Here is a 12,582-nt window from a genome sequence, read left to right on the forward strand (position 1 = left end):
TTTATAGCTGTGACTTGATTGCACTACAGAGACAGCAGAGCATTTGCTATCTGAAAAGTTTAGGGAAAAGCATTTTGTCTTCTCTGTGGCTGTGTTTTTATTTCTCACCTCAGCCACCCCTGTGCTATACAAAGCAAAAATATGTTAAAAATCAGGGGTTTTTTTCCTGCAGGGCTTCTGGAGGGTTGACCAGTATAAACAGTGATTTTTTCCCATCAATCCATGTCTAAATAGGGAGAGAAGGGAAGTTTAAAGAAGTAAAAGCCCCAAATTATTAAGTCTGTTCAGCATAGCACAGCACAATCTCAGAGGAAATTTGGGTCATCCTTTTTCAGCCATGAAGAGCAAGATTCTGTCATGGTGATGTCCAAGCAGCTTTTGTGTCTCTATCCTGGGCCTCTCATCAGCCTTGGGCAGAGGCACCCCAAATTTTCTTGCACTTTTTGGTGAAAAGATGTGGCAAAATGTGTCAGGGAGGTAGTTCCATTTCAATGGGAGATTTCTTAACCAGCTTCCCTGGGATAATTATAGCCATGTTCTCTTTCTTCCTCACATGCTGTCTCCTCGGTTTTTGTGTAGACCATGAGAAATGAGAACAGTTTTGTGCTGACTGATGCAGCGATGGTGACAGGTTCATGCAGGCACCATATGATAACTGGGCAAATGTTTGCAAACTGGTTGGGATGTTGTAGGTATTTCCTCCACCTATATGGCTGAAGACTTGAGCTTTTTTTTTTCTTTTTCTTTTTTCCTATTTTTTTTACACTGTCATCACAGTCATGGCTTGAATTTGGTTTCAGGTGATTCACCAGTATCATGGTTTTGGTCCATGGTGCATGGACACCAATCACAGGAGGGAACACATTCTGAGTTTGTACTTGAACCTGCTGCTGATAAAGTAAAAATATTCATCTTTAAGCCTAAAGAAGCTGGTGGAACCTGGCAGTTTCATGGGCCAGATTAGGAAAGAGCAGGAGCTTTGAATTTTCTTAGTCTCCTGAGCAAAGAGCACAAAATCAGTGTTTGGAAAGAGTAGTAGAGGAAGCAATGAGAAAAGCTGAACAATGGACCAGTGATCAGACCTGCATTCCTCAGGCACCAGAGGGAAGAAGAGGTCTTTATGAATTCAAGAGAAAATATTATGGGCAATTATTTTGTTCATTCAAGGTGGAGAATTTTAATCCAGCTGGAAAACCTTTAAGCCAAAAGAAGCTGGTGGAACCTGGCAGTTTCATGGGCCAGATTAGGAAAGAGCAGGAGCTTTGAATTTTCTTAGTCTCCTGAGCAAAGAGCACAAAATCAGTGTTTGGAAAGAGTAGTAGAGGAAGCAATGAGAAAAGCTGACCAGTGATCAGACCTGCATTCCTCAGGCACCAGAGGGAAGAAGAGGTCTTTATGAATTCAAGAGAAAATATTATGGGCAATTATTTTGTTCATTCAAGGTGGAGAATTTTAATCCAGCTGGAAAACTGCACTTCCTAGCCCTGGAGAAACTATAATATATACACTTCATATAAACTATGTGTAAATTTCAACTATATCTGGAGATGGAAGGAAGGAAGGAAGAAGACTCTCACAGGGAAGGGAAATCTTTTGGACAATTCATTAGACAATGAATGCATCTGACAGTCTTCTACCTCCCCCTCATCTTAACACGCTTTTTGACTCTAGTAGGAATACTTGAGGAGTAAGTTTCCCATCAGAATGTACACAGAGTATCACAAGGAAGTACACATTTTGTGCAGTTTTTAGTAATACCCAAATCATCATCTAGAAAGCATCTCTGAGTGAAACTACAGTGCTTAATGCACACAAGAGGGGGTTTACAACCACCACTGAGCTTCCATCATGTTGTTACCACAATCTCACTGAGTAATCCTTCCTGCATACTGTTTATCTCTGGTGTTATCTCAAGTCTCTTCACTCCCAGAAGTGCAGTTGGAGCAGTCTGCCTGGCTGATTGTCTCCTGATGATGCCACACAGGATCCTGCTCCAAAGTCACATCTAACACAGTGGAAAATACCAGCTGCTGATCTGAATTATTGTGACACACGTAGCAACAAATATGCTATCCAGCACTGTCTCAAACCAGAGAGAACCTACTAGATTTCATCTGGTATCCCTAAAGTCCACTCATGACTCTGTTGTAAAATGTCCTTGAGCATTGGGAGTAGCTTAGTAGTCATCATTTGTGTTCTGAGCAGAGACAAGGTGAAACTTCAAAAAAAAGAAGGGTTGTTACAAGCCCAGTGTCACTGTGGCAAAACAACAATTATTGTAAACATGCCAGTGTCCAAAGGAACACAAGAGCAGACAGAGCAGAACTGGTCCTTAGCTGTCACTGTCATGCCAGCATTGACAAGTACCCCTGGACTGCAGTTACTTGGGATGAGCTGTATTATATATCAGAAGTCTATGTCTAAGTAGTCATGCAGGGTCCCTTTATAGCCAGTGAAGAGTTAGAGACCTTGGTAAGGCAGGGTTCTGCTCATTCTGGAGTCATCATCCAAAATATTACCAGATTAATGCAGAATATTACCAGATTGCTACTTGGAATTGCTTGTTTATGGGTGTTCAGGGCTCTAATTGTGAATGCAGAGTTGCACCACAGACAGCTGAAGTCAAGAGACAACCAGTCTTGCTGCCAAATTTTTAGTCAGAGCTGAAAAATGGGGGGATGAAGTGGTGTCTTTGAGTTCATAGGATAGATATTTTCCATATCACCTACAGCTGTTGTCCCAAGGTCTGTCTTCCTCACCAGCAGTGAATCCCTCTAGTTCACATGCCAGTCCTCATCTTAAACAGATGTTGCTGTGCCCACCTTGCTGTGGTTCTCATCACACAGAAGTGAAGTGCAGAGAAGTGTGTCACCAGCCTCCTGCACATCCCCTAATCCCACATCTCCCTGGGACCCATCTCCACAGAGCCTCAAAACAGTTCCTGAACCAGACAGGGACATCCCTGGAATCTGCCACCAAGGGGTTTCTCAGGGAAGGGAGGGAGTAAAGCTCCAAGGGCCAAGGTGGACCTGCTTGGACTAGTGTAGCAGGCTGCATCAGTCACCCAGTGTTGTTAGAGCTGGAGAAGCTTGTCCAGATCAGAAGAAATCAGTTGTGAGCAGTTTTTTCTGCTGCACACCACAGGCTCAGCTGGAAATGGTATGGGGATCTCTCCTGATAGAGGCAAAACCAGTCCTCTCAAGAGAAAGACTTGAAAGTCTTTACCATGATGTGCTGCTTAATGAGTCCAAATTGATTATTCCCTTCATTATTAACCCTGTGAGGATAAGGTGGAACAGTGGCAGATTGGCCTTTGACTTGAGAGTTTGCCAAGAAATTACGAGAGTTTTGGGCTCTGATAGATGATTACTTTACCCCAAGCCGTATGTACACCATGAAACTGTGCCAGCAGACAGAAGCAAGGAATCTGGAGGATGTTTTTGGTCTGTTGGGTTTTTTTGTGGTTTGGTTTGCTTTGGTTTTGGGGTTTTTTTGGGGGGGTTATTTTCTTTTCTTTTCTTTTCTTTTCTTTTCTTTTCTTTTCTTTTCTTTTCTTTTCTTTTCTTTTCTTTTTTCTTTTCGGGAACTTATTTGCTCTACATGCAGGCCAAAAAAACCCATTTAGTATGTTCATAACCTACTTCAGAGAAGCCTGATTAAAGCTGAACAAACTTCTTTGTTCCCTCCCCTTCCCTTCCCTTCCCTTCCCTTCCCTTCCCTTTTTGTAGCTATCAGTTTACACCCCATCTCTGGACCGTCTCTGAGTGACAAAATCTACTGACAGCAAGCAGTGCTGCTACTGCAGTCAGCTTGAGGAAATGGGCTCCTTGAAGTCAGTACAATCAACTGATGCAAAATGAGATAACCTAGTTTTGAGACTGCTGGATCTGTAAAAGAAAATAATAAGAGTTGGGAGGGGAAGAAAGCAAAACAAACCCACAAAACTCCTAATCTCATGTCAGGTTAAAAAAAATAGGAAGAGGTGATTCATAATCCATTTTATTAAAAGCCACATATAGATAGTATGCAGGTTTTCAATCTGATGAAGGCAGAGGCTGGGTGTAGGGAGGAATCCCTGAGCATTTCCAGCAGAAGCAATCTGATGAGAGTTTTGTTTGAAGAGATAGGGGACTATGGCAGATTCCTGTCCAGTGCTCTGTCACAGTGCACTAGGATATGACACTGCCAAATGTGATAGAGTTCTGTGGCAGCACCAGAGCCTGCCACTGGTGCAGATGCCTTTGTGATCTATTGCAGTCTCACTCTTATTACTTTTTTCTTTTTCAGTTCTATATCTTAAAATAATATATTCTTCTTATTAGTAGTGGCTTGGTTAACAAAAGCTGCAAAGAATCTGAGAGTTCCTCTTATAAATGTCTAAAATTGGTGGGTTTTTCTTCAAAATAGCTGGAAAGGAAAAAAAGTACAGTCAAATGTATGGTGTAGCACACTTCTAACGCAAAGCTACACACTGTGCTGCTGCTTCTGTTTGCTGGGAAGGAGATAATGCTGTCTCCTCTGTGCATGATTTTCTTTGAAACCCACTACACAACGTTTAACAGAAGGCGTTAGTATAATCTGTGTTTTGCATAAGGGATGTCATCACATTCAGCAGCAACAAAGTTCCTTTGAAAAAAAAAAGAGGGGGGAGGATTTTTTTTTTTTTTGAAGTAGCTCAGTAGCTGAACAGGGCAAAAATTATCATAAAGTGACTGCAGCATTCTCAGAAATGTCCTTAGTGCTGTTTGCATTTATTCTTAAGTGTCTGCACTGGCGTTTACATCTTTGCTGTTCCTTAAAGCAACATTGTAGGCGGTGGGAGCAGCAGCAGTCTCTTGGCTGGGTTCCCATCCCTTGGGAAGCCCCAGATCCTGTTATGTCAGTAGGTTTCCCCAGTGCTTTGTGGAGGCTTACAGAAAAAGCAAACCCAGAAAGTGCATTTCTCTCCCCATCTCCAACTCACTTTTTGTCCTTTAAACCCCAATTCCAAATTAACCCAGGATGCTGCTTTTAGTTGACTCCCTGAAATTAATTAGGGTTGGAGGTTTGTCCGTGACACTTATTTTTCCCATGATCTTGTAACAAATGTGAATCTTCCTTTTACTTATTCTCAATTGCTTTTTTGTTTGTTTTCTTGCCCTTTTTAGAAAAGCAGCTGACTGCTAGCAACTGCTTAGGAATATTAGCCATGGCTGAAGCCATGCAGTGCACTGAACTATACAACATGGCCAAAGCTTATGCCCTGCAAATCTTCCCAGAGGTGGCAAACCAAGAAGAGATCCTTAATATCTCCAAAGATGACTTCATTTCCTACATGTCCAATGACAGCCTAAACACCAAAGCAGAGCTTTTCCCATGATCTTGTAACAAACGTGAATCTTCCTTTTAGTAATTCTCAATTGCCTTTTTTGTTTGTTTTCTTGCCCTTTTTAGAAAAGCAGCTGACTGCTAGCAACTGCTTAGGAATATTAGCCATGGCTGAAGCCATGCAGTGCACTGAACTATACAACATGGCCAAAGCTTATGCCCTGCAAATCTTCCCAGAGGTGGCAAACCAAGAAGAGATCCTTAATATCTCCAAAGATGACTTCATTTCCTACATGTCCAATGACAGCCTAAACACCAAAGCAGAGGAGCTGGTGTATGAAACAGTGATAAAGTGGATTAAGAAAGACGCCGCCATCAGAGCTCAGGTAAAAATAATCTCAGCAGCCTCACTCTGCTCCATTTCCATTAATGTCTCTTTTAGAATAGAAACCATCTTCATGTAATTTTAACCATACGCGTGTGTGGGAGATGGGATGGGCAGTTCAGATAAAAAAAAAGACAAAGGGAATGCACACTATGCACAAAATGTATGTAATTTCAAAATCTGATCCCTACATCTGATCATTTAGAATGAAAATCTCATTTGTGACATGCATGGTACAAAGTTGTTGACTGTAGGCTCAGTCAGAGATAAATTGAGAAGAATTACAGTTTTGTGAGATGCTGCTTTAAGGGGATGCATTTTAGTAACAGCAGGAAATAAAGAATCTGTCAGAAAATCTGTATTTCTTTTGATGCCACATACTGAATAAGTATAACTCCAGTTCATAAAATAAAGATTCTGTATCTTTATTGGCTGCTTAGATAATCCCTTGGGTTTTATGTATTTATTAGAGTTAGCCTTTTCTCAACCATATGAGTTATGCAGTCTGCTCTTGTCTAAAGAAACTGAGTCTGTAACTTTCCTGGCGCTGTCTCGATATAATGCTAGAAACAGTGACTGGAGGCTGGTGATTGTCCTTGGGACCAGAAGTCATCCCTGGTGATATCTAAAAACCTGCTACTTGCCTTGAGTCAACTCTGTGGTCTGAACCCCAAACCTCTCCATTTGGAGGCAAGTTCTCTGCACAGATCCCATAAGGGGAAGATTGTTTTCCCCTTCTGTGGAGGCCAGAGTTGTTTCTGTTGACTCCCAGTCACAGTTTTGGCTGTCTTAAGGTGGACACTTGCTCATGGACCCCACTGGATCTCAGGGAGGCACTTGGCCATTTTGCTGATGCTGTCCCACATCTGACAATCTGTACCTTCTTGACTGAAATGTGAGTTCAAGCACCTAAACATGCAGTTGGATGTTAAATGTGTCATTGGATGTGATCCAAAGCAGCTGCACATCCACACCTCAGCTCTAAAGTGGGAGAAATAGTAACTCTTGCTTTCTGCAGGCTGCTGGATAAGGGCATTAAGGACAGTGGGGTACTGCATGCCAGGCCAAGCCTTGCTGCCTGTGCTGCTTCACCAGCTGAGCTCCTGGTCCTGCCAGAGCCTGCAGCCCCCAGGGCCTCGCTGTGTGCCCAGGAGCTGTGGCTCAGCAGGACAGTCCTCTGTGCTGGGGACCCACCCCACTCTGACCACCTCCTCCGTGTGCCAGCACTGCCATTTAGCATTGCCCAATGTTTTTATTGCCTAAAACATCCACACAGTACCATGGATTCACTGAAATGCGTGCTGGCCTTGAAAAACACAGTGTTTTACAGAGCGTTTCCCTGGGTGCTTGAAGTTTGATGGCTCTGTGCCACTGTGAACTTAACACGACCTCAGGGACTGCTCCCAGGGGCCGGAGCTGGGAGCCCTGCGGCAGGAGCCTGTTTGCCTGCTGCCAGCAGAAGGTGTCACTCACCCGATGGTCTGGGTTATGTTCTCAAAATTGCGGTTTTAATATTTCCTTCTGCCTCCTGCTGAGGCAATGTTGGGAATTTGTTTTCTTAAGTGGTGGTTTTTCTTGCTGCCACCACCGCCATCCCTTCCTCTCTTCCTTTCGTGTTGCAGTGGAGTTGCTTTTCTGTTTTTGTTTTTTTTTTTTATTCCCAAGTTTCCTTCCTCTCTGTCCTGGTTCTGAAGTGGTTTTTGTAGTTTATGATGGTAGTTCTGTTTGCTTCTCCAAATTTCTCTGTGGTGCTTTAGTTTCATGCATTATTTTACAGGAGCTTTTAATTTTTAATTTGTATTTATCCAGAGATAAGGGTTTTGAATAAATTACTATTAAAGATACCAAGAAGAAACTATTTTCTTGCCCAATCCTACCACTAAGCTAGTTTATTTAAATAGTAGCTCTCACTTTTCTTAGTACTCTGTGCACTGCTTGATCTATTATAAAGCTCTTAGTTAAATAGGTACTTATTTTTTTAAAGTAGGAGTCCACACTTACCATGAAAAGCACCATCTTTACAGTAATGACTTCTGCATTTTCAGATCCTGGGAACAAATAGCTTCCATGGTGGATAGGAGGGAAGATAGACCTAAATAATCTTATTTCTAATGAAGATGATGGTGCACAAAAATTTGTGCATGATGTGCAGCACAGCCCACCATGCCAAGAACTGCCCAAGCTCCTGTGAGATGCACAGGAGCTCAGAGCTTGGGAGAACTGGGCAGCCATGGCAATAGTGAACACTGGATGAACCTTCCTGCAGGAGCAGTGCATGGATATTTTTATTTTATCCACATTTTGGAGATAGATTCTATGAGCTGCCTTTAGACTCTTTGGAGTGGAGGACACCAGGACTGTTGGGGTGTCCTGGGAGGGTTGATGGATGCCATGAATTGCAGCAGTCCCAAGACATCACTCCAGCTCTACTGCACTCCTCAGGTGACCCGGTCTGGTTTTATTTCTCACTCCCAGAAGTCATGCTGACAGTTAAGTCCTTCCATGGATTTCCAGAGTCCCTTTCTCCATAGTCTCGGCATCTCCCTTTACCTTGACAGTTCAGGCTCTATTGTCACATTTTTATTCTCAGTACCTCCAATGGCAGGTCACTAAAATGCCTCTTTGGCAGCTTCTTCCAAGTCCTGCATTGGTGATTCTCCCAAAGGTGGAGGTCTGGCACAAACAGGGAAAGGGCTGTGCTCTTCATCTCACCTGCATGTCCATCTTCCTTGGCAAGCCTGGCAGGGGCTCTCTCAGCAGAGACATCCCCGCAGAGGAGCTTCTCTGAATCAGCACCCTCTGCCCCCAGGGCAGCTGCAGCCCTCCAGAACTCCTTGAGCTGTAATGGCTTTGTGTCACTCTGCAGTGCCTGGGGACAGTAAATCTCACCACTCGTGCTCCCCCACCGCAGCCTCATGCCGTGCTCTTACAACAACTTATCCATCACTGCCTCCCCTCCTGCCCAGTCCCCTGCTGAAAGCCTCTGGGAAGGAGATTTTCAACGGAGCCTCCTGTTCTCCTGGAAAGGCGTTGTTTGCTGTCTACCTGCTCTTCTCTGCCGTTCTAAAAGCTTTTCTTCAGATGTCTGACTGTTTCTGCTTTTGTTAATTCTTTCCTACCAGGCTGGAGGGCAGTGACAGGGAAGGCAGCAGGATTTTCTTGGAAGGCAAGTTGAAAAGCTGTGCTCTGGCTGATGTTTAATTGTGCACATTGTGCTCATATGAACAGTGCTCATAAAAGTGCTCTGTGGCATTACAAAAGACAGCACCTGAGCCTTGTTACAAAGAGAGAACAGCAGTGCTTTAAGGGTTGCTGATCATCTGCATAAGACAAAGAGGCAATTCAGAGAGGGACATGTTTTACCAGGATTTGGTAAATAATTGTATCCCCCTACCGTGTTGGAGTGGTGCCCCAGCTCATATGGTAACATTTATGAAGCTGGCTTAGTGCTGCTGGTAGTGCATTTTAAAATTGGTCTGGCCAGAAAAAGCAGCCTGTGAGGTGAGGTCAGGACTAGTAGGTAATTTCTAGTGGACACAGAGCACTGGTTGCAGGAGTCCTTCTGATTGCTGTCACTGAGTGCAGAGCCTGCATCTGACTGACACATCTTGGAAAGCTGCATCTACTCTTTTTTCTTATTTATTTCTCTTCCTGACTGATGGATGAGATTGTAGGGTTTATCTTAACAGTTATTCTCTTGATAAGCTTATTACAACTCCAGCAAACTCATGCAAAAAATATATTGTATAATGGAGGCTTTGGTGTCTGAAACCAGCACAGTCTGAGCTGCCCAAACAAGGAAAGATTTCTGCCAGGCCCCACACAGTCTTCACCTGAGCACATCCCCCAGCTCTCTGCATGGCCTTGGGCAGGTTGTTTCACCTTTCTGCTCCTATTTCTTACCCTATAAGCTGGAGGGAAGTGATGTCTCCCATGAGGGCTGTTGGGAGGATTCCGTGGATAATGAGCCACGCTGTCCACAGGTACTGACAACTGCCAAAGCTGCTCAGTCATGCCCAGCATCCACATGGGATGGGAAGTTGCTGAATGTGTAGCAATTTGCTGCCTGTCCAAACCATAGGCATCCCAAAGCTCACTGGAAGCATTCCCACTTTCTCTTCCAAGTCCAAAGTTGTATGTTTTCTCTGAGATAAAAAAGCCATACTACCATGTTTATTAATGACAGAAAGCCTGGCAAAGGAAGAGTTTCCATTGCATGAAGCTTTCCTCTCACCCTGAGGAGGGACAAGACATGAGGAGAGGGCAAACATTTCAACAAGTTGCCCAGAGAAGTGTTAGAAGAGAGGCAGATACTGCAGTGATGAATGAAGGACAAGAGACTCAGCTGAATGACAGCCACCTTTCGTTGCACTCTGCAAGGATACCATCATGTGCCCTTTTTCCAAACCTTTAAAATCTTGGTGACCAGCAGCAATACAAAATCCACCATAAAGGCATTTACAAGCTTTTTATGAACTTGAGTCCTCAGAGGCAGATTTATCTAAACAGCATCTTCATGGTGTCTGAGAACCAGAGATGCGTAGGCAAATTTGAGGTAATTTAGAGAAGAGCAACACAAATGATTAAAAGACTGAAGGAACTGATGTGAAAAAAAAAAAAAAAAAGATTAAAAGATGTGAATATGCATGACTTGGCCTAATGACAGCTAAAGAGGGATAAATGTCTACAAGTGTTTGAAGCCCCAAGGAGGGGGCTTTTCTGGAAGGATGCATGGGAATAACAACAGTAAGGACCACTGGGCTGAATTTGAGACTTGGCAAATTAGTCTAACACTAAGCAAACACAAAGCCCACCTGTAAGCTCTGTGTCTGTCAGTGAGGGTAAGGAAAAGTGATGGAGAGAAGGAGAAGAGGATTTATGTCAAAAAAGCTACAAATGCCCATGAGCTATATTTTGGCAGTGACAGAGAGTGGCAGTTTGAAGGCAAGACGCTACAGAGGAGAGAGGGCTGGTGACTGTGAGAGAGCACATGGAAGATCCCTTATTTCTCAGGCACATTTTAGAGAGCCTCCATGCAGAAGAGCAGTTTGCTTCAGGAAAATGGAGAATCTGACAGGTAACAATGACAATTCCAACTCTGCTCTGTGATGACAAGGAGATAATGATAGAAGCTGATAGCCAATACCAGCATGTACAAATTACTTAGTTCATCATAATAAGAAATTAATTGATCAATCAATGTACTCAAGGACATAAAGTTTCAGGAAAGAGTGTTGGAATAAATATGAAAAAGGATGCTTCCAAGGGAGCCTAAGTGAATTAGGCACTAACACTCTGTAACACTTCAATTAGGCTTCTTTGAAAAGCCCACACTATCCTGGTGCTTTGAAATCCATTTGTGGCAAGAGCAGACAAATACAGAAAGATGCCATAATGAAAGTACAAGAAGCTTCAATTTCTGTGAAAGTGAAAAATGCAAGGGATGAGCAGTAACCCCTGTGATTTCCTGGGGATGGGCTGCTCAAAGAGCTCCAATTTGAATGAAGCTTTTGCAGACACTCAGCTCCCATATGAGCTTACAGAGGGAGAAGAAAAGGCAGCAGCACAAATGGAATCAGTCCAGGAACATGCCCTTAGCTATATATTGGAGGAAGAAACTGCCTTAAATAACAAAGAGGGTGCAGGTGACATTAGCAGTTCCTGAAATTCCCTCTCTACTAAACTTTTAAGTTTTTTTAAAGGGATACCCTTGACAGAAAATCTACAGAATTATTTCTCTGAAGTTTTAATTGGTTTGAGGGGCTCCCTTGTCTCTCGGTCTGATCAGTCTCTTCATTTGTGGCTTTTCCAACACATTTTCCTATTTTTTACAAATCTTTCTTTGCTGTTGCTGAAGCAACGGCCTTACAAAGACCCACATCCACAAGCAGCTCCTCACAAGTGCTCCCTTGCCTTGTGCTGCATGTGGCCCCAGCATTCAGGACCAATCTTCAGAAAAAAAAAATCATTTTATATTCCAGTCAGGAAGCATTTTAGAGAGTTACAGCACATGGATTCACATGCCAGTGTGTTGTAGGGACAGAGAGGTTTACTTGATTCTATGAAGCTCCTGAGAAGCTGCAGCTGGTTTGTTGTTGGCAGTGTGCTTTTGAGGGGCATTGTTTGCTGTGTTTGAATAGGTGACTGCCCATAAGCAAAAGAAACACCACGTACCCCTGGTATCATCTGGGGGAACTTGGAGGGGTTATTTTATAGAGTTTAGTCAGCAAGCTAGAGAATGCATGGTAAGAGTGAGGCTTTTTTTAATCCTGATCAGGCAGATTCCAAACATGATCAATGATTTATCTTCCTGTGCATTTAAAAGCCTCTCATCATATTACTGCTGGAAATACCAACCTGAGAGCTGCTTTGCAAACAGGAGAACGGGACAGCCACTCTCTGGTGACATTACAGTGTTTAGTCAGCTGTGCTGCCATAAAGATGTCACGTTGAAACCTGATTGCAGGAAGACAGAGGGGCTGCTCTTTCCTTCTTGCTGGGCATGAGATTTATGCACATGGCATCCTGCCACCAAGCCACCAGCTGAACCCAGTGCCTGCAAACCAGATTTTCTGCCACATGTTTATCTCATGATATTAGGAGGCTGTTGGCTGACATGCTACCAAGCCTTTGGGTTTAATCTGAAGGCAGCATTGCCATTCCAAGAAGTCAATGCGGGTGATTAGTAAGTACTCCAAGCGCAGCAGAAAGCTTAGTTGGGCTTGGATGTGACCTTGGGTGTAGGAATGTGCAGGAGTTTGCTGGAAACACAGTGTGTCTTTGTAATACCCAGGGGTTAAATATATCAAAGTCCCCTCATTACCAAGTAGCAGGGCAGCACTGGGAAAATCTAGCCAAAAAATACTTACTTCTGAGAATGGCAAAGCAGG

General features: G+C 43.4%; 1 protein-coding gene across 1 annotated transcript in view; it reads left to right on the forward strand.

Moving 5' to 3' along the window:
- KLHL29 (kelch like family member 29) overlaps positions 1-12,582 on the forward strand; it is a 324,971-nt gene that overhangs the window by 270,005 nt on the left and 42,384 nt on the right. The window contains exon 7 of the mRNA XM_039721629.1: positions 5,434-5,693. Within this exon, the coding sequence (XP_039577563.1) occupies positions 5,434-5,693 (260 nt within the window). The remainder of the gene's footprint in view (positions 1-5,433; positions 5,694-12,582) is intronic.

This window comes from Passer montanus, unplaced genomic scaffold (assembly GCF_014805655.1).
Source record: "Passer montanus isolate IOZ18808 unplaced genomic scaffold, ASM1480565v1 scaffold46, whole genome shotgun sequence".
Lineage (NCBI taxonomy): Eukaryota > Metazoa > Chordata > Aves > Passeriformes > Passeridae > Passer > Passer montanus.